General features: G+C 37.8%; 1 protein-coding gene across 3 annotated transcripts in view; it reads left to right on the top strand.

Moving 5' to 3' along the window:
* Positions 1-21,146, top strand: part of ARMC8 (armadillo repeat containing 8) — a 112,071-nt gene that overhangs the window by 17,756 nt on the left and 73,169 nt on the right. For 2 of the 3 annotated variants that reach the window (XM_077864995.1, XM_077864993.1), the window contains exon 2: positions 16,857-16,933. The exons of the other annotated variant lie outside the window; for it this stretch is intronic. In XM_077864995.1, the coding sequence (XP_077721121.1) occupies positions 16,857-16,933 (77 nt within the window). The remainder of the gene's footprint in view (positions 1-16,856; positions 16,934-21,146) is intronic. 3 annotated transcript variants of the gene reach the window in all.

The raw sequence follows: 21,146 nt of genomic DNA, 5'->3' as shown, positions 1-21,146 counted from the left end.
TTCTATCTGAATAATTAATTATTACAGCTGTAAGGTGATATCTCATTGTAGTTTTGATTTGCATTTTCCTGATAATTAATGATTTTGAGCATCTTTTCATATGCCTGTTGGCCATCTATATGTATTCTTAGAAAAATGTCTATTCAGATCCTCTACCCATGTTTTAATTGGATTGTTACTGAGTTGTATGAGTTCTTTGTATATATTATATATTAACCCCTGATGGGATATATGATTTGCATGTATCTTCTCTCATTTAGTAGTCTGCCTTTTTGTTTTGTTGATGGTTTCTTTCTTTCTTTTTTTTTTTTTTTAAGATTTTATTTATGTATTCATGAGAGACACAAAGAGAGAGGCAGAGGGAGAGGGAGAAGCAGGCTCCATGCAGGGAGTCTTACGCAGGACTCAATCCCGGGTCTCCAGGATCACGCCCTGGGCTGAAGGCGGCACTAAACCGCTGAGCCACCCAGGCTGCCCATTGTTGATGGTTTCTTTTGCTGTGCAGAAGCTTTTTAGTATGATATACTCACATTTGTTTACTTTTGCTTTTGTTTCTGTTGCCTTTGGAGTCCTCTGAAAAACATTGCTAAGACCATTGGCAGGGAGCTTACTGCCTGTGTTTTCTTCTAGGAGTTCTATGGGTTTTTTTTGTTTTTGTTTTTGTTTTTAATTTATGATAGTCACACAGAGAGAGAGAGAGGCAGAGACACAGGCAGAGGGAGAAGCAGGCTCCATGCACCGGGAGCCCGACATGGGATTCGATCCCGGGTCTCCAGAATCACGCCCTGGGCCAAAGGCAGGCGCCAAACCGCTGCACCACCTAGGGATCCCGAGTTCTATGGTTTTAAATTGTATGTTTAAGTTTTTAATCTATTTAAATTTGCTTTTATATACAGTGTAAAATAGTAGTCCAGTTTTATTATTTTGCATTGTAGCTATTCAGCTTTCCCAACATAATTTAGAAACTGTCCTTTTCCACTGTATATTCTTGGTTCCTTTTTTATAAGTTAATTGACCATATGTAATTGGGTTTATTTCTGGGCTCTCTGTTCTGTTTTCTTTATCTATATGTCTATTTTTGTGCCATTACCATGCTGTTTTGATTACTGTCGCTTTGTAGTATAATTTGAAACCAGGGAGCATGATACCTCTGGCTTACTTTTTATTTTTGTTTTTATTTTTCCCTCAAGGTTATTTTGGTTATTTGAGGTCTTTTCTGGTTCCATACAAATTTTAGAATTGTTACCATTCTATGAAAATGAAATGAAATGAAAAATGTCATTAGAATTTTGAGAGATTGAATTGAATCCTTAGATTACTTTGGATAGTACGGATATTTTAATAATACTGATTTTTCCATTTTATGAACAGAATATTTTTCTATTTATTGGTGTCTTCAGTTTGTTTTGCCAATGTCTTACAATTTCCAGTGTATGAGTCTTTGCACTCCTTGGTTAAGTTTATTCCTAGGTATTCTTTTTGTTGTAATTATAAATGGGATTGTTTTCTTGACTTCTCTTTCTGATAGTTTTTCTGATTATTAGTTTTTGTGTATTGATTTTTGTATCCTACAAATTTAATGAATTCTTTTATACTTTTAGTAGTTTTTTGGTGAAGTTTATGGATTTTATATATATAATACCATATCACCTACAAGTAGTGAGCATTTGAATTTGTCCTTTCCAGTATTATGCCTTTTCTTTTTCTTGCCTAATTGCTGTACCTAGGACTTCCAGGACTATGTTGAATAAAGTGAAAAGAGTGGACTTCCTTGTCTTGTTCCTGAGCTCAGTGGAAAAGCTTTCACCTTTTCTTTCTTTCTTTTTTTTTTTAGCTTTCACCTTTTCACCATTGAGTATATTAGCTGTGAGTTTGTCGTGTATGGCCTATGTTATTTATTTTTTTAAAGATTTTATTTATTCATGAGAAACACACACACAGAGAGAGGCAGAGACACAGGCAGAGAGAGAGACAGGCTCCATGCAAGAAGCCTGATGTGGGACTTGATCCCGGGTCTCTAGGATCACGCCCTGGGCTGAAGGCGGCGCTAAACCGCTGAGCCACCCGGGCTGCCCATGGCCTATGTTATTTTGAAGTATGTTTCCTGTATACCCACTTTGTGAGTTTTTAAAAATAAATGGATGCTGAATTTTGTCAAATGCTTTTTCTGCATCTATTGAGATGGCCATGTGATTTTTATCTTTAATTTTGATAATGTGTATAAGATTGGTTATTTTCTTCTTCTGGGATCTCCTATAATGTAGGTGTTATTCCACTTGATGTTGAAACTTCCTTGCATCCTGGGTAAATCCCACTTGATTATGATGTATAATCCTCTTAATATGTTGTAGAGTTTGGTAATATTTTGTTGAGGATTATTGCATCTATGTTCATCAGGGATGTTGGGCTATAATATTCTTTTTTTGTGGTGTCCTTGTCTGGTTTTGGTATCAGGGTAATGCCTGCCTCATAAAATGAGCTTGGAAGCTTTTCCTCCTCTTGAATTTTTGAAGGAGTTTGAGAAGGATCAACTTAAAATTTTGAATTAGATCTTTTAGAATTCACTAATAATAAGCTGTCTGGTCATGGACTTTTGTTTGTTGGAAGAGTTTTGATTACTGATGGAATGTTCTTACTAGTAATCTGCCTATTCTGATTTTCTATTTCTTCATGATTCAGTCTTGGAAGATTTTAAATTTCTAGAAATTTATCCATTTCTTCTGTGTTGCATAATTTGTAGGCACATACTTGTACATGGTAGTTTCATGATTTCATATTTCTGAAGTATCAGTTGTAACTTCCTTTCATTCATTTCTAATTTTATTTGCATCTTCTCTATTTTTTTTTCTTGGTGTATCTAACTAGAATTGTCCATTTTGCTTTTCTTTTCAAACAACTGGCTCTTCATTTCATTGACCTTTTCTATTGTGTTTTAGTCTTTGTTTTATTTATTTCCATTCTGATCTTTATTATTTCCTTCCTTCTGCTAACTTTGGAGTTTGTTCTTTTTCTAGTTCCTTTAGTGTAAAGTCAAATTGTTTGAGATTTCTCTTGTTTCTTGAGGTAGGCTTGTATTGTTATGAACTTCCCTCTTAGTATCACTTTTGCTGTATCTCATAGATTTTGATATGTAGCATTTGTGTTTACATTTGTCTCTCGGTATTTTTTTATTTCTTCTATGTAGTTGTTCAATGACATCGTTAATCCCCGACAAATTTGTAGTTCTTCTAATTTTCCCTTGTAACTGATTTCTAGTTTCATACCATTGTGGTCAGAAAGATGCTTAATGTAATTTCAGTCTTCCTGATATTGAGACTTGTATTATAACCTAATATGTGATTTCTCTTGAAGAATATTCCATGTGCATTTGAGAGGAATGTATATTCTGCTTTTGGATGGAATGTTCTGTATGTGTCTATTAAGTCCATCTTGTCTACTATGTCATTTAAGACCAATGTCTTCTGTCTGGATAATCAATCTATTGATGCATGTGGGGTGTTAAATTCTTCTACTGGTATTATATTGCTGTCAGTTTCTCCTTTTGTGTCTATATTTGATGTATGTATTTTGGAGCTTCTCTGTTGGGTGCAAATATATTTATAAATGGTTTATCTTCTTGTTGGATTGACCGTTTTATTATTAAGTAGTGCCTTTTAATGTCCCTTATTACAGTCTTTGTTTTGTTTGCTTTTTTTTTTTTTCTTAATGGGACGCCTGGGTGGCTCAGCGGTTGAGCATCTGCCTTTGGCTCAGGGCGTGATCCTGGGATCCAGGATCGAGTCCCACATTGGGCTTCATTGGGAGCCTGCTTATCCCTCTGCCTGTGTGTCTCTGCCTCTCTCTGTGTGTCTCTCATGAATGGATGGATGGGATTTAAAAAAAAAAAGATTTTTTTTTCTTTTTTTATTCATTTATTTGAGAAAGAGAGAACGGGGCAAGAGAGAGCATAAGCAGGGTGAGGGGCAGAGGGAGAAGCAGACTCCCTGCTGAGCAGGGAACCTGACGCATGGCTAGATCCCAAGATTCTGGGATCATGATCTGCCAAAAGTAGATGCTTAACTGACTGAGCTACCCAGGCACACCCAGTCTTTGCTTTAAAGTATTTCATCTGATGCAAGAAGCTACACTGGTTTTCGTTTTGTTTCCATTTGCATGGAATATCTTTTTCATTCCTTCACTTTCAGGCTCTGTGTTTGTCCTTCTGAATTGAGTCTCTTGTTGGTCTCTTTAAAAAAAAAATGAAAGGGGCACCTTGGTGGCTCAGTGGTTGAGCATCGCCTTTGGCTCAGGTCATGATCCCAGGGTCCTGGGATCGAGACCCGCATCAGACTCCCACAGAAAGCCTGCTTCTCCCTCTGCCTATGTCTCTACTTCTCTTTCTCTGTCTCTCATGAATAAACAAATAAAATCTTAAAAAAAAAAAAAAAGTCTACATAGCCACTCTGTGTCTTTTGGTTGGAGAATTTAATCCATTTAAATTTAAAGTTAGTATTGATAGGTATGTACTTACTGCTATTTTGTTTCTGGCTTTGTAGTTCTCCATTTGGCTTTGTAGTTCTCCATTCCTTTTTTCATTTTCTCTTTTCCATTGTGGTTTGATGACTTTCTCTACTGTTATGTTTAGATTCCTTTTTTATTTTGTGTATTTACCATAAATGTTTGCTTTGTGGTTTTTATGAGATTCACATCTATCATCTTGTGTATGTAATAGTCTATTTTAAGTTCATAGCAACTTAAATTTGAACACATTCCAAAACTTTATATTTTTACTTTCTCCCACCCTACAATTTATGCTTTTGCCGTCACTTTTTACATCTTCTTAATTTATGTATCTCTTAACTAAGTATTGTGGTTTTAGTTAATTTTATTATATTTGTTTTTTAACATTCTTAGTAGCTTTATAAGTCATTAATACACTACCTTTATTTTATATCACCTTTTCAGTGATAATTTTTGCTTCTGTATGTTTTCTTTTTATTAATGTCATATTTTTTTCAGCTTAAAGAAGTCCCTTTAATATTTCTTGTAAGGCTGGCTTAGTGATGAACTTTTAAAGCTTTTGTTTGGAGAACTTTCTTTCAAGTCTGAGTGATAATCTTTCTGGGTTTTCTTGGTTGGAGATTTTTATCCTTTCATCATTTTGAATATGTCATGCCACAGTCTTCTGGTTTGCAAAGTTTCTGCTGTGAAATCTGTTGATAACCTCTGGGGTTTCCCTTGAAAACAATTTGCTATTCTGTGCTGCTTTTAAGATTCTCTTTATTTTTCATTTTTGACCTTTTAATTAAAATCTGTCTTAGTGTGACTTTCATTGGGTCCATTTTCTTTGGAACTCTCTAAGCTTCCTCGACCTGGACGTGTTTCCTTCTTTAGGGGAATTTTCAGCCATTATTTCTTCAAATAAGTGTTTTGCTCCTTTATTTTCTTCTTCTGGGATTCCCTATAATGCAAGTGTTATTCCATTTGATGTTGTTCCTCAGGTCCCTTATTTTCATTTTTAGAAATTATTTTTTTCTTTTTGCTGCTCTGAGTGAGTTCCATTGATTTATTATCCAGCTCACTCATCTGTACTTCTGTCTTCCAGTGTATTGAATCCTTCCAGTATATTTTTCAGTTCAGTTATTGTATTCTTCAGCTCTGTGATTTCTCTTTGGTATTTTATGTTTGTTGAAGTTCTCACTGTGTTCATCCATTCTTTCAGGTTTGATGAACGTTTTTATGACCATTATTTTGAATTCCTTATCAGGTAGATTACTTGTCTCCATATCATAATGGTCTTTTATTTTATTTATTTATTTTTGAGGTTTTGTCTCATTTTTTGTTTCCTCATTTTGTTTGACTATCTGCATTTGTTTCTATTAAGCAAAACAGCTAGCTATCTTTCTCAGTCTTGAAAGAGTGTTTTGGTTTTTTTTTTTAAGATTGTATTTATTTGGAGAGCAAGAGAACTTGTGTGCAAGCAGGAGAGGGGCAGAGGGAGAGAGATAAAATCTTTTTTTTTTTTGAGAGAGAAAATCTTAAGCAGACTCTGTGCTGAGTGGAGACCAGTGTGGGGCCCGATCCCACAACTCCGAGATCACAACCTGAGCTGAAACCAAGAATCAGTTGCCCAACTGACTGAGCCACCCAGGTGCCCCTTGAAGTAATGGTTTTATGTAGTTTCTGATCCTTCTCCTTCAACATTGCCCTAGCTCTTGGTTGTCTTTTCCACCTTTGTGATTGTCTTAACTGCCTAATTTATTCTTGATATGCCCCCGTTGTTGTGGATGTGCCAAGACTTGTTAGCAATCTAAGAGAAGGAATCTCTTTTAGCATCTCATTTCAGACTAAGTGGAAGCCAGACCTTCAGGCAGCAGCATTTGAAGCATGGAAATATATGCAGTCCTGTGGGGCTTCAATTGTAATTCCTGTGGGCCTCCAGACCAGAAGATCTGGAGGTGTCTCCAGGGCAACAGTTGGAAAAGTCTGAGCTCCAGACAAGTGTATAACTCTTTCCTGGGAAGTCTGGCCAAGCTGTAGCAAGCCCAAGGTGGTGAACAAGTGTGGTGTCTCCCTGAGAGTGCCTTTTTAGCCTCTAGATGTGTGGGAAACTTGATGCCTATCCTTCAGGCTAAAGCACTAGGCTAAGTAAATAGGTTTTTTTCAAAGGAAGACTGGGGTAGTGTGTCAGTTTTCTGTCTCTGCAGTGCTTTGGGGGTGGTGGCCTGCCACAAGAGCTGTCTATCCAGTTGTTACAGTCCCGTGCAACTCTGGAAAGCCAACCCTCTTAGCCACCAGGGCCAAGAGATTAAAAGATGTTACCCGTGTGGATCGTTTGTGACTGCTGGCTTTAGCAAGGCAGCTGGAGAGTGTGGTGGGTGGGGCAAACTCACAGACTTCAGAGAGGGAGCAGAAAAATGTCTGTGATTACTTGTGGGCTTCAACAGTGCTTTGAGTAAGTGCCTTGTCTATGTGTGTGCTCCAGCTTTAGGCTGGAAATGAGAGAATACCACTGGTGTTTACCAGCCCCAGCTAGGGGCAGGGGAATATCACAACCACTTGCACTTGTGGACTTTAAGTAGGGAGCAGGAGAACTCAGAGACCATTTGCACTTGCCTGCCCTTGCCAGAGAGCAGGGGAGTACTCCCAACTACCCATGCTCTCTGGCCTCAGCAAGTGCCAGGACCACTCACCCCTACATCCCAGCAAGGCAGTGGGACGGTGCTATGTCTGACCTTACTCACCTGTGCTAGCATAGCAGTCTATGGAGAATGCAGCAGTGGTGTCTGCCAGCCCCTCTGTCTCTGGGCAGCATCTCAGCTGCCTCTTACCCCTCTAATTGATGCCTCCAGATCTGCAAATGATTCTCCTTTACATATAACCTACACACTTCTCAAACTACTGTTTTTTTGGTGGGTTTTGGGAAAGTGAAACCATATAATGAGCCCTCCAAGAGGGGAACCTCACTTTCCTATAGCACTTTGGGACCCCTGGATATTATTAGCACCGTTGGTATTCTAAGTTCAGACATTCTAGGGGCTCGTCTTTCTGGTACAGATCTCAGAAGCCAGGGCGCCAGATGTGGGTACCAACCCCTCCTTCCTCTGGGAGACACACCTACCTTGTGTGCCATGCCAGAGGTAGAGTTTTTTGCAAGATTGTATCTTCTTGTCTTATCTATCTAGATGTAATCTTTTTATTCTTTGTTGTAAAGAGCATTTCATCTAGTTTTCAGATCTTTTTAGGAGGGAAATGATCCATATTTAGTTGTAGAAATTGGTGTGTCCATGGGAAGAGATGAGTTCAGGATTTTGACATTTGCTGATGCCAGAGAGCATGGGTAGTTGGAGTGTCCCACCACTCCCTGGCTGGTGCAGGTGAGTGCAAATGGTTACAGTTCTTCTTCCTAGCTAAAGTTGGACCTTTCTCCCAAAAGCCAGGGTTTTCATTCACCCCAGTCATGGACAGCTGATTCAGCAGGGTAGAGATTGTTTTAGTTTGCCTTTTCAGGATGTCTGACCAGTTTTCTGAGATCTTTCCACTTTTTCCTCTTTTGTACTACCAAAAAAAGAATTAAAGGTAGTTTGATCATACAGCTTAGTTTTTTTCTAGCACTCTTCATTTATGTGTATTACTCTGTGGTAATGATTAATAATGCCCTCTTTCACTCTTTAAAATTATCCTAGTTTGGATGATAAATTTGAGGGTGTATTACTATTATGTTGTTATGTAACAAGTTACTCTGAAACTTAACTCCTTTTTTTTTTATTTAAAAAAAATTTTTTTTTTTTAATTTATGATAGTCACACAGAGAGAGAGAGAGAGAGGCAGAGACACAGGCAGAGGGAGAAGCAGGCTCCATGCACCGGGAGCCCGATGTGGGATTCGATCCCGGGTCTCCAGGATCGCGCCCTGGGCCAAAGGCAGGTGCCAAACTGCTGCGCCACCCAGGGATCCTGAAACTTAACTCCTTAAAACTATGTTTATTTCAGTTTCTGTAGGTCAGGAATTCAGGTGTAGCTTAGCTGGTGCCTTTGCCCCAGAGTTTCTTTAGAGGTTGCAGCCATGGTGTTAGCAGGAGCCATGTTTTGTTTTTGGTTTTTGTTTCTGGTTTTTGTTGTTGTTGTTATTGTTTTAAGATTTATTTATTTGAGAGAGAGAGAGGATGAGTGGAGGGAAGAGTAGATGGAGAGGAAGAGAGAGAGCCCTCAAATTGATTTAATCCCAGGACACCGAGATCAAGACCTAAGCCAAAATCCAGAGTTGGTCACTTAACCAACTGAGCCACCCCTATGCCCCTAACAGGAGCCTGCAAGCTCAATTGGGGGAGACTATTTCCAAGCTCACCCATGTGGTTATTGGCAGGATTTGGTTCCATGTGGGCAGTTGGACTAAGGGCTTCAATTCCTTGCTGGCTTTGGCTGTGAGCCTGCAGTTCCATTCTATGTGAGCCTCTTCGTAGCACAGCATGGCAGCTGGCTTTTGATACACACAGAACCCTGAAGTGACATCTTATCACTTCCACTGCATTTTGTTTGCTAGAATCAAGTACCAGGAGGTAGGTATCATTGGGGGCCATCTTACAGGCTGCCTAACATAGTTGGTCATTCTAATAAAAGGGAAATTGCTTCCATTAATACTTCTCTATAGTGGAATGCAACTCATTACCTGTTTTTGTTTTCCTGCAAGAAGACATTTACTTCAGACTTCTCTTTTTCTTTATAGTGATCAGTACCTGTTTGTACATACAGTAGATTCAACTCTTCTTAATTCACAAATTTGGTATCTACAAACTTTATGCTAGATGGGCCCATGTACATTTTCATATAATATAATCTCAGGATGCTAATAAATCATAAAATGTAACAGATTTTTAATTTATGCATTTGTGGTGGTTTTATTGCAGCTTTGAATATGTAAAATGAGTTCAGATCCAGTTTTTAAGGTCTTGCTAGGTCATTTGTTTGAAGCCTTGTGCCAAAAGGCAGAGGTCACAGTCTGACCTTAGCTAGCTCTGCTCTCCTTTATGGGCACAGACTGTACTTTGAGCTTTAGCGGGCTGCTTGGCACATTCAGTCAGTTAGAAGGATCACCATGTCTACAGCTACTGGAAGATACAGAAAGCAATTTAAAAGGGCAAGGGTGTTTTGTTGTTGTTGTTGTTACTGTTTTTAGTAGACCCCATGCCCAGTGTGGAGCCCAACGCAGAACTTGAACTCACAATACTGAGATGAAGACCTGGGCTCAGATCAAGAGTCAATTGACTGAGCCACCCAGATGCCCCATAAAAGGGCATAGGTGTTTTGAAGTGAAGCCACATCTGGAAAGGACAGAACATCAGAAACCCTCCTAACTTTCTTGTCTCTCTGAGTAAGGAGGGAAGGAAGAACGCCAGTGCTTCTCATATTTCTGGAGTAAATAAGAAGTACCCAATACTCCTTACTTTGTTGTTGGCGAGAATGAAGAGCCCAAGGTTCTTTCCACTGCTGCCTCCCCCAGTATCATAGACATGGTCCTACTCATTCCCTTGAGGTCACCAGTATTAAGCTCTTTATACCCATTTACATGAACTACCACAAGAAGCTCAGGGCTCTAGGGTCATTCCTCACGTGCATATAACTCTGTCTTTTTACTTTTCTATCCAGATCCCTTACCTTTCTCTGAACATTTCCTTCCATCTTTTTTGTTTAGACCAAAACTGGAATTTTCCTCCGATGATACTTTTTCCCAGCTTTCTTTTGTAAACTTCTTAGCTAGTGGCTCTTTTTCCTTCTCTGTCTCTCATATCCCCCCTATCCCTGGAGATGGAGATTGAGACTTTCTCCTCATTGCTCTTTTCAGACCCTTTTCTTTCCCTTTTCTCTAAACACTCCTGATAAGATATATCTTATCAGACTCTACCTTGTGCATCTGTAGAACCTCTGGCTCATTCTTCTTCATTTCTTTGAGATTTTAGCTCCTAGCTCAGTCACTTTCTCTAGCACTACTTAAATAATAACTTATGGAAATTTCATTTTTCTTAAAACTGTAGGCTTCCCTGATGATCATATCCTTCATCCTGCCTTGAGGTACTTGTTCCCATAGTCATTTCCTAGACCTTGACCTTACCAATAACTAAAGTTCCTCCATAATCTCAATTTCAAATATCCTGGCCACCACCTCTGTCCTTCCAACCCACTCCTTCTATTGCCCCCATGTCAGCAATCCTTCTTCAGTCTATTACCACTTTATCACTGGCCTTTAATAGGTCCATCATCATAATCATAACTTTTCATATACTCTCAACTCAGCTGACCCTTTTCCCTAGCTTTGTCATCCTTGTGTGGTATAATTCTGGCTCTGGTTAAATCCAACTCTTTTTCATGTGTCCTTCGGTACATTTTAACGTTGCTGAGGAAAAACATAGCCATGCTGACTGGTCATACTTTAAATTTATAACCATGAACCTCAAGAGGGCTAGTGCTGCCTGGCAGTCCTGGAACATGTTCTTGCCCATTCAGTGTTGTCATCTTCCTCCTTTCTTCAAACCATCCACATCCACACCCACCCTCACCATTGTTTACTCTCTAAAAATAGGAGTACTCACGGAGTGTCCATGAGTGCACACTACCATATCTATCTACTTAATTCTCTCTGGTCATTGTACCTCCCATAGTTCTACTTGACCAATAAATTCCTTTTTCTCTCAATATTCATGAACATTGTTTCAAAGTTTTCCCCTTGCCCCAATGCAGCATGTTTTTCTCTCTGGTAAAAAAACTTTTCATCAGTGAAGAAGTATGCTCTCATTTATTTACATCTTTTTTAAAAAATGCTTTCCTGACTCCACTTCTCCCTGTAGCTACTTCATTCTTCATTCTCCTTTACAGAATGAAACTCCTTGAAAGAGTTGTCTGTGTATACTTTCTCTGATTCTTCTTTTCCTATTCATTCTGAAGTCCTCTTAAAGCAGGCATTGGCTTCACCACTCTGCCCACACTTTTGTTGACAAGGTTGCTGATGACCACCATATTTCTGTATCATGCCCTAATCATCAATTAATAAAATATTACTATACTATGCTATACTTTATTAATAAAATTTGCATATTTGTTACTTTCTCCTTGAAACATCCTTTCATTTGGCTTCTTGAAATTCTGCTTGATCCAAGCGCTCCAGTGTTCAGTCTTCTGGCCTTGCTTTATCCATGTAAAGTGAACTCCCTTAGTGGACTCATCCCATTCACATGCTGACAATTTCCTGATTGTATCTCGTGCCTACAGCTGTCTCCTAAACTCTAGATTCATTTATCTGGTTGCCAATTAGACATTCTCATTTGGATGGCTAATAAAATTCTTAAACCTAATGTGTTCAAAATGGAATTTTTGGGGCATCTGGGTGGCTCAGTAGGTTAAACATCTGCCTTTGGCTCAGGTTATGATCTTGGGGTCCTGGGATTGAGTCCCATGTCGGGCTCTCTGCTACTGGGGAGTCTCTTTCTCTGTTTCCCTCTGCCCCTCCCCTGCTCATTCTCTCTTTCTCTTAAACAAATAGATAAAATCTTAAAAAAAAAACAACTGAGTTTTTGATCTTCTCAGTCTTCGTCATCTCATTAACTGACAACAAATTAGATGCTCAGGCAAAAACTTTAAGTATTATCCTTGGCTCCTCTCTTGTTTCACACCCCACATCTGTTGTATTGGGACAGCATATCCAATTTGACAGTCATTCAACTTCAACATTTATCTGGAATCTGAGTGCATTTTATTACCTTGAAAACTTGTTCTAGTCCAGGTTACCATCATCTCTCTGAAATGACAGCATTTGTGATATTGAAATAGCCTCCTACCTAGTCTCCCTACATTTTTCCTGGAGCCCCTCCACACATTTGTCTATTCTAAGATTGTATCCAGAATGATATTTTTAAAACAAGTCAGTTCATGTCTCCTTTTTCCTAGAACTCTAATGGCTTCCCAACTCAAACCATAAAAATAAAAATCCTTGCAATGATCAATAGGGCTCTATACTAGCCCTCTTCAGTGGAAAAATAATGCAAGTGAGACGTGTAATTTTAAATTTTCTAGAAGCCATGTTGTAAAAGTAAAAAGAAAATGTAAAATCTTAATATATTTAACTTAAACCAATATATTGAAATGTTATTTCAACAATAATCAATGAAAGGAATTGTTAATTATTTTACTTTTTTACATTAAGGCTTCAAAATCTGGTATGTATTTTATACAATTTGGATGCCAAATTTTGATTGAGAATACTTGATTGGCATGTAGATTTCATAAAATTTACAGTTGAACAAGTAGATTTACATACCCAAGTAGTTCTAAATATTTTTTTCTTTCTTTTTTTCTTTTTAAGTATTTTATTTATTTATTAGAGAGAGAGCACAAGAAGGTGGGAGTGGCAGGCAAAGGGACAGGGAGAAGCAGGTTCTCCGCTGAGCAGGGAGCCTAATGTGGGGCTGGATCCCAGGACTCTGGGATCATGACCTGAGCCAAAGGCAGACTCTTAACTGACTGAGCCAACCAAGCACCCCTCTTAAAGGTTTTATAATAACTGAATCCAGCATTGGTTTTTAAATTTAAAATACTAAAATTCAAAAATTTTAAATTCAGTTTTTAGCTACATTTCAAATGTTCACTAGCTACATGAAGCCAGTGGCTATCATATTGGACAGTGTAGCTCTTTATCATCTGGCCCCTCTTCTCTGACCTTATCTCCTGTGTCTCCTTTACTCATTCTGCACCAACTATAATGTCCTCCTGTTGGATCATAGCAGACACTTCCCATTTCAGAGCCTTTGCATTTGGTTTTCTCTTTGCCTAAAAAGTTTTGCCCCTAGGTGGCTGCATGACTTCCTCCTTCATCTTCTTCAGGTCTTTGCTCAAATGTCACCTTCTTAGAGCAGCTTTCCCTGAGCAGTTTGTTTAATATCTATACTATTTGCCTTCTGTCTCAAATTCTTACATTTCCAGGTTGCCTTTTGAAAGAAGAGAGAAGAGGGCTGAGAAAGGAGAGGTGACCTGATCTACAAAGGGAATCAGTGAAATACAAGAACTATCCCATACAGACAAATCAGTGAATATGTTAGGCAAAAGTGCAGAGTAAAATTGAATACATGACTATATATCCTCAGCCCACTGCTACCTAGGCATCTCAGAGGATTGTTTTTTTGTGTGTGTGTATACATGGCTTGACCCCCTTACTAATTGTAAGCTCCTTAAATGCAAAGTTCTGCTATAATATCCTTTTGTGTCTTCTTTGGCACCTAGCATAGAACTTTGACCAAAAGACAATCTGTACTGCAATTCTGGGCCACCTATTGGTTAGCCTTTTGTGTTTTATATTCTTGGTGGCATCTTCCCTCCCTTCTTTCTTGCGCCGGCAACTGGTATATGTTTGCTAATATTGGTATGTGTGTGTTGGCTCCACATGGTCTATGCATATGGTTGGGATGCTGATTCTTTCCTTGTCCAGTCTTGTGCACTCTTTGTTTTCCAAAACTAACTCCTCTAAGGAGTCTTCATCACTGATTCTCCCTCCTAGTTTATTAACTCCCTCCTCAGTGCTGCCTGTATGTGTGTATACTTTTTTTATTCTAGTAGGGAATATAAACATGTAAACATAATTACAATAGAAAATGAATTCTTGACGGCAGGAATTCAGTGCCTTGCATATAGTAGGTACTCAGTGCTTGTAAAATTGAATGAACCAGGTCCAAGTACAGAGCAGTAAAAGAGAGTTGCTGTTATTGGGCAAAACTTCTGTTGTTTAAGATACAGACCTTAAACCCAAGTACTTTTTCTAAACCACATTGAGAAGCAAGAGATGCAGAGCTGTGAGAGAATATGTGAAAAGGAACAGTAAAATCCAAGATCAGCTAGATAGAAGGGAGGCTAAAGATCTGAGGTACTTAAAGGAACTGGATATGTTGGAAAGCCAGGGGAGTACATGTGTTCAAATGGAGTGACAAAATTCATCCATTTGTATTACAGGAATACTATTTTCAGAGTTTTACTCTGGCTTTTGCTCTTGATATATTATTTCTTGATGTAGTTGTACAGTTGTTTGTGTCCCTACTTAAACTTTGATAGTCTGACATCAGGGTAAAAGATCCATCCCTCATTTGTTAACTAAGGAATTGGGACAAATACTTTTTTTAAAATTATAAACCTTAAAAAAAATGTATTAGAGCAAGCGTGTGTACAAGCAGGCGGGAGGGGCAGAGGGAGAGGGAGAAACAGACTGCTGAGCAGGGAGCCTGACATGGGGTTCTAGACCCTGGGATCATGACCTGAGCCAAAGGCAGATGCTTAACTGACTGAGCCACCCAGGCGCCCTAGGGATTGGGACAAATACTTAAGAATCCTTCTAACTCTGGTTCTGTTATTTTGAGTAAACCAAATCCTGTTATCAGGTACTTTAATGGTATCCTGTTGGGCACAAGTCTTTCTACCAGTTTTGCTTGTTTGCTGACCCTGTTCTTTATAAATAGAGTACATACTAAAAGTAGGTATTCAGATTGCCTACGAGGATATTTTAGTAGGAGGCTCATAAGAGGAAAAATGTTTTGATTTTGAATTAATTCTATTATCAGAAAATCAGAATTTATGCAGTTTTCCCCAGAGATATTTTTGGTGACTCAGAAGTATAAGCTGGCACTGTGTCTTGTCAATTAACTGCTTCTGATCATGGGTTCTGGGTAAACTGGAACAGTATTTTTTCTGCTTGATGCTAATTATTTGCGCATGGGTGTAGTACAGGACATATTTCAGCAGGCATCAAGAAAGAAACAGAAGGGGGAAGCCTGGGTGGCTCAGTGGTTGAGCTTCTGCTTTCAGCTCAGGGCCTGATCCTGGAGTCCCGCATTTCCCTCTGCCTATGTCTGCCTCTCTCTGTGTATTTCTCATGAATAATAAATAAAATCTTTGAAAAAGAAACAGAAGGGACGAAAATTCTTTTTTTCTGGTTCCAAAATATATGTTCTTTGTTTTAAAAAGTGGGGCACCTAGCTGATTCAGTTAGCAGAGCCTGTGACTCTTCATCTCAGAGCTCTGATTTTGAGCCCCACATTGGGTGTAGAGATTACTTAATGAAATCTTTTTTGGGCAGCCTCAGTGGCTCAGCGGTTTAGCACCGCCTTCCACTTGGGGTGTGATCCTGGAGACCTGGGATCAAGTCCCACGTCCGGCTCCCTGCATGGAGCCTCTTCTCCCTCTGCCTGTGTCTCTGACTCTCTCTCTCTCTCTCTCTGCCTGTCATGAATAAATAAATAAAATCTTTAAAAAAATCTTTTAAAAAAAGTAATAAAAAATTAAATATAAAAAATATTACCCAAATAAGTATTACAAGAAATAACATAATAGAGCAAACTCCACAATACAAATAAAGGGAGGTGTCTCCCTTTGCTTTTTGTTCTAACTCTCCCCATTCTATGTAGCTTCAGCCATTTCAGACTCAATAACTCTGTTGGACTTAATCTCTCTCTCTCTCTCTTTTTTAAAAGATTTATTTCTTTATTTGAGGGGAGATGCAGTGCTCCATACCAAGATTCTGAGATCATGACCTGAAGCAAAATCAAGAGTCGGACGCTTAACTGACTGAGCTATCTGGGCGCCCCTAAATCTCTCTTAATTCTTCTTAATCTTTTTTTTTTTTTTTTTTTTAATTCATGAGAGACCTGGGGGGTGGGTGCAAAGAGGCAGAGACATAGGCAGAGGGAGAAGCAGGCTCCATGCAGGGAGCCTGATGTGGACTCCATCCCGGGACTCCAGGATCACACCTTGAGCTGGAGGCAGACCCTTAACTGCTGAGCCACCCAGGCATCCCTCTCTTAATTCTTAATTGCTTTTCCCTCACAGAAACTGCGACAACTTTTTTACTTTAGTTTTTGTTTTTACATATGTCTGCTTCCTATCAGTGTAGCTTCTCTCCATCAGTCTGAAAGCCTTCCTCTTGAATGTAGACTACCACTCTTGAACTTTTTATGAAGTGCTTCCCCTTTCTTCCTTGCTGAGAGCCAGATTTTCTGTCCCATTAGTGGGTACTAAACAGAAGCAATGTTCTTTTCTGTTGTTCAAAGGTGACATCCATCAGTTGATTAAGAAACTTACCTTGCTTCTTAACACTTACGCCTAGTTCTTCTGTTTGCAAAGCTTGCAGGGCTTACCACAAAGTTCCCACTGTCTAGTTGTGGTTTTAGTGAGAACTAGGTATTTTCTTTCTTCCTCATCTTACTATTTATCTTGTCACAGCTTTTCTCAGAATGATTTAATGTAGTAAGTATTTTATTAGATTAAATAGCTATTTGATGTTGTGGGTGATGCTGTGAATTTGTGATTTGCATGGCTTCAGATGTCATAATTTTTCCCCCCACTTTCTAGGAAGTAACAGCTAGCAGTCGCCACTATGTTGACAGGCTATTTGACCCTGATCCCCAGAAAGTTCTACAAGGTGTCATGTAAGTAGTATGTATTTAAGAGTCTATCAAAAAGTCTTTTGTTTTTTATTAGTCTTGTTTGTTTTTGTGTTTGAATTTGCCAAATATTATAATTCTGAAAATGCAGAGTTAAAACTTTTTTCTTCTGTTTTAGAAAGATCCCTTGACATTCATGAGTATTGTACTGTAAAGAGTTGTCTGATAGTTTTCACTGCCATGATTAACTTACTTTTTTGTAGAATACTTGTTTTACCATTTTAAAACATTTTTAAACATATTTTTAATGAATGTTTTTGTGACTTTAATATCCAACAAAGGCAACGGAATAAAATTGATACTTTTTTATAATTGGAATGGGGTGGGAGAATATGTCAGTAGGGGTTTTTTGTTTGCTTTATTTTGTTTTTGATTAACTCAGTGACTGTAAGGGTTGAATCTCCTACTGATATTTTAAATCTTAGAATTTAGAAAGCAGTTGTTAGAAAATTTAAACTCTTGATAACCTGAATGCCCATTTTTTTTTTCTCTCCAAAATCCCCTACTATTTAGTGAGAGGAAACATATTTAAGCAACATACCTGAGGTGATAATACTTTTAAAAATTCAGATAAGTGTGATAAGATTGCAAGTAATTGAAAAATGAATTCTCTATTCTGAGAGTAGATTATCATGTTGTCAACATGTGACTTCTAGGGAAGAAATTCTAGCCTGAGACTTCTCTTAGGGTTGACAAACATGGAGTACCGACAGGCCTGAACTGGTCCAGGGGAAGGAAGAAACCAAAAAGGGTCAGGATGTTTGGTATAGCAGTAAAGGCACATAGAAGTCCCTTTATTCTTCTCTTACCCTGTTAGTGTTATCAGCCAAATAGTACTTTCAGTTTAACTTTTGCTCAGTCATGGCAAGGCTTTATTTATAGAAGTATCTACAGATTCTAATTCTTAATCAAACCACTTCCCCCACCCCAACAAAAAAGGGCTCAGTGTAGAAGGCACATCTTAAGGATGTGGATTTGTAGAGTGGAGGCAAGATTAAAACGAGTCAGGCTGCTTGACTGTTCAAATTGAGGTGGAAAAGAAGGTGAGGACCTGGATGTAGACCCACTTGGCATACTTGACACCTTACTTCACATTTTCTCAGTTCATAGGAACAGGAGATTACAATTTTTGTTTTATTGTGTTGACTTTGCCTTTGTCCCCTTCACTAGGAGGCTTTGTCATGATTTAATCAGCCCTTTTGTAGGCCAGTTTGATTATTACCAGAAAAAGTGATATTAAATCCATCTGTTAAATAAATCAGTTTGAATCAATCAATCAATCAATCAATCAATCAATCAGTTTGGGTTGTACCCATACACGGAAATTAGTTGTGGGGATAGTTTTAATTAACACTCCTCCTTAGAAAGACATTCCCCACACACAGCAAGAATTTTCTGTATTAGTAATTCTAGATATCATTTAGGATTGTTCACTAAGTAGTTTAGTTGAAAATGTCAGACCCATTAGGTGTTCCATGAATGATAGATGATAATGTTGTATCATTATTTTTATTGATGGCTACAGTGGTTGTTTAGGAGAAAAGCTAATTTTGTCAGGATTTCTGCGTGAAAAACTTATCTTGTATCATAAATGAGTAGCTAATTGATGTTACTTGTCATTTGAAATTTGTCATTTCCCAAAGAATGCTGTAGCTTCTTGAGAATTGATAAATAAGGCATAAAAAGCAATGGAAAGAGTATATTACAACAAACCAGCTAAGGTGAAGTTTAATGGCCTTAGTGCCTCTTTAAAAAGTTGTCAAGTCTAGGACACTTAAACTAGCTAAAACAGATTAGCAAGATTTTTGTGGAGAGATGGTGGAGTACAAGGAGTATGGGCTTTGGAATTGGACAACAAGAGGTTGAATTCCTGGTTCTGACGTTTCCTGCTGGAGGCCTTTCCTAGCTGTGTGCTGGGGCAAGTTACTTAATATCCTTGAGCCCCAACTTCATCATCCATAAAGGGAGAGTAATATGCCCATCTTGCCAAGTTATAAGAATTAAGTCAAAAACATAAAATCCAATGCCTAGTATGTTGTAGATAATCCACAGATTGACACTTGAGTGCTAATCATTACCCTAATTTAAAACAACCTCAAAAATAAGAAAATTTTTTTCAAAGAGAAAAAAATAATATCAAACATTAAAAACAATTCAAACTGGTGGAGATAAGGGAGAGGGGCTAGAAGTCTTGATTCAGACAAGAGAATGCAAGTGATAACATATAAACATGATTGCTATTTACAATAATAAAATCTGTGTAAAGTTGGAAAGGCACGGATCACCCCAAATCTTTTTACTTTATGACAGAATAGAGCTACCCTTATATGGATGTGTTGTGTGATTTGATAAAGTGTCCTTTTCTCCAGAGAGAAAAATTTATTCTTTCTGACTTAATATTTTCCTAAACTTTGTCACTGTCTGAAAGTTAATTGTACGTAGTCAAGAGAATGAAAAGTAAACTATATTTTTAACATTTTATTCTTAAATAAATGTCTAATACTGTCTTGTCTAATACTGGAATAATACAGTATTGGTGGAAGAAAGAGGGAACCAAAATGAGGTTTAGAAAAAGAGTTGACCAATTTTTTTCTCTTTTATACACATTACACAGCCACCATTGAGTCATACAGAGACCATTACTAGACCAAAATAGATAGGTAGAACGGAAGTAGCCACAGAGTGTAAACAACCAAAAGTACCGTACCAACTTTAAGGAAGGAGAAGATAGAGGCTGAAGTAATCAGCTATGAGTCCAAAATATCCAATTGGAAAGACATTTAAAAATTGACAACTAGCTTTAGTTTCAGGACAACCAGAGTTCTATCATTTTTCTAGCTATAAGTTTGATTTTCTTGATAAGGATTGTGAGCATATAAAACATATCATCAGGAAAAACACAATTGAATAAATTAAAGGCAAATAAGGACTTTTCATCATGGTCTATAATCTAGAGCCATAGTCCTACCCGTACATCTAGGGAACTTCTTTGTAGCTAACCCATGTCATAATGGACCATTTTACAGAGTTGGTGAATGTGGCCTTGTTGAAAAATACTATTAAGTAACAGAAGTGCTTAATAGTTGCTTAATAGTGCTTAATTGTTGAAGAGTGAGTTCTCTAGAAATAACTATTTTGTTAGTGGTACAATATTTGCTATAAATTTAAATAATCCTATTGAATCAAAAGTTTGAATACAGAATCAGATCATAAAAGAGCAAAGTTTCAAATGCATAACTGAATAGAAGATCATTAGATAGGAATAAGATACAAACAGAAAACAGGGAGGTCAATTGTGTAGGTCATGAATTATAGCCTTTGCAACTACAACAGAGTAGCTATATCAGATAAACTATCCTGCATTGCAAATTCTGAGCCTTCTCTAGTGCAGAGATCGTGTATGACCTTAAAAAACAGTTACAGGATATTTTTTGGTGAAGTTTATTCTAATGTGTTAGCTCAACCACATTAAATCTCATAGTTGAAGAATAACTCTTTTAACTGTTTATGTAGATTAAGTCAAAGCTGCTTAGCACTGTGGGTTTTTTTTTTTAAACATTTATAATAAATTACGGCACCTGATCTGGTTTTTACATGAGTGAATCTCCAGGAAAAGATCAGCAGATATCCCTATGTCGCCCTGTGTTGATGGACAAAAGATCAAATAAGCAAATGTGGCTGGCTTTGTTGAATAGAACTAGGAAACTAGACTGGGTCTTTTGGTAAACTCAGGCAGGCAGTTGAAGGTACTGTAGAATTGGTGGGTGATTTTCACCAAGTATCCACTTCTAAAAATTATTTTCTGGAGTATTTTAATATACTGATGCTGTAAGTTTATTTTGGTAATGATTACTTGATTTTTCTAGTTCCAGGAAATTATGTACCTCTGGTTTTAGTAGAACATAGACAAGTTCTATTTTTCTTGCATTAACTAAAGATAGGAGCTTTTATAAAATGAAGACTTTGAATTTTGAGAAATTTTTAATTAAGGGATAAGTTTTAGGATAATTCAAAAGAAGTAATCCTATCAGTTGCTTTTAAAAGTGTTACAGATAAACAAAGATAACCATATACCAAATGAAATGGAGTGACTGAGTCTTACTTGTTTAAACTAATCTGAGACAATTCAGTCTGTTTAAAAGGGTGGCAAGTTTTTCCAAAAATTGCTAGATCAGATTGACATAGTTTTATGCACAGA

The sequence above is a fragment of the Canis aureus genome, chromosome 22, assembly GCF_053574225.1.
Source record: "Canis aureus isolate CA01 chromosome 22, VMU_Caureus_v.1.0, whole genome shotgun sequence".
NCBI classification, from domain to species: Eukaryota; Metazoa; Chordata; class Mammalia; order Carnivora; family Canidae; genus Canis; species Canis aureus.
The sequence above is the reverse complement of the archived record's forward strand: the minus strand, read 5'-3'. Positions and strand labels throughout refer to the sequence as shown.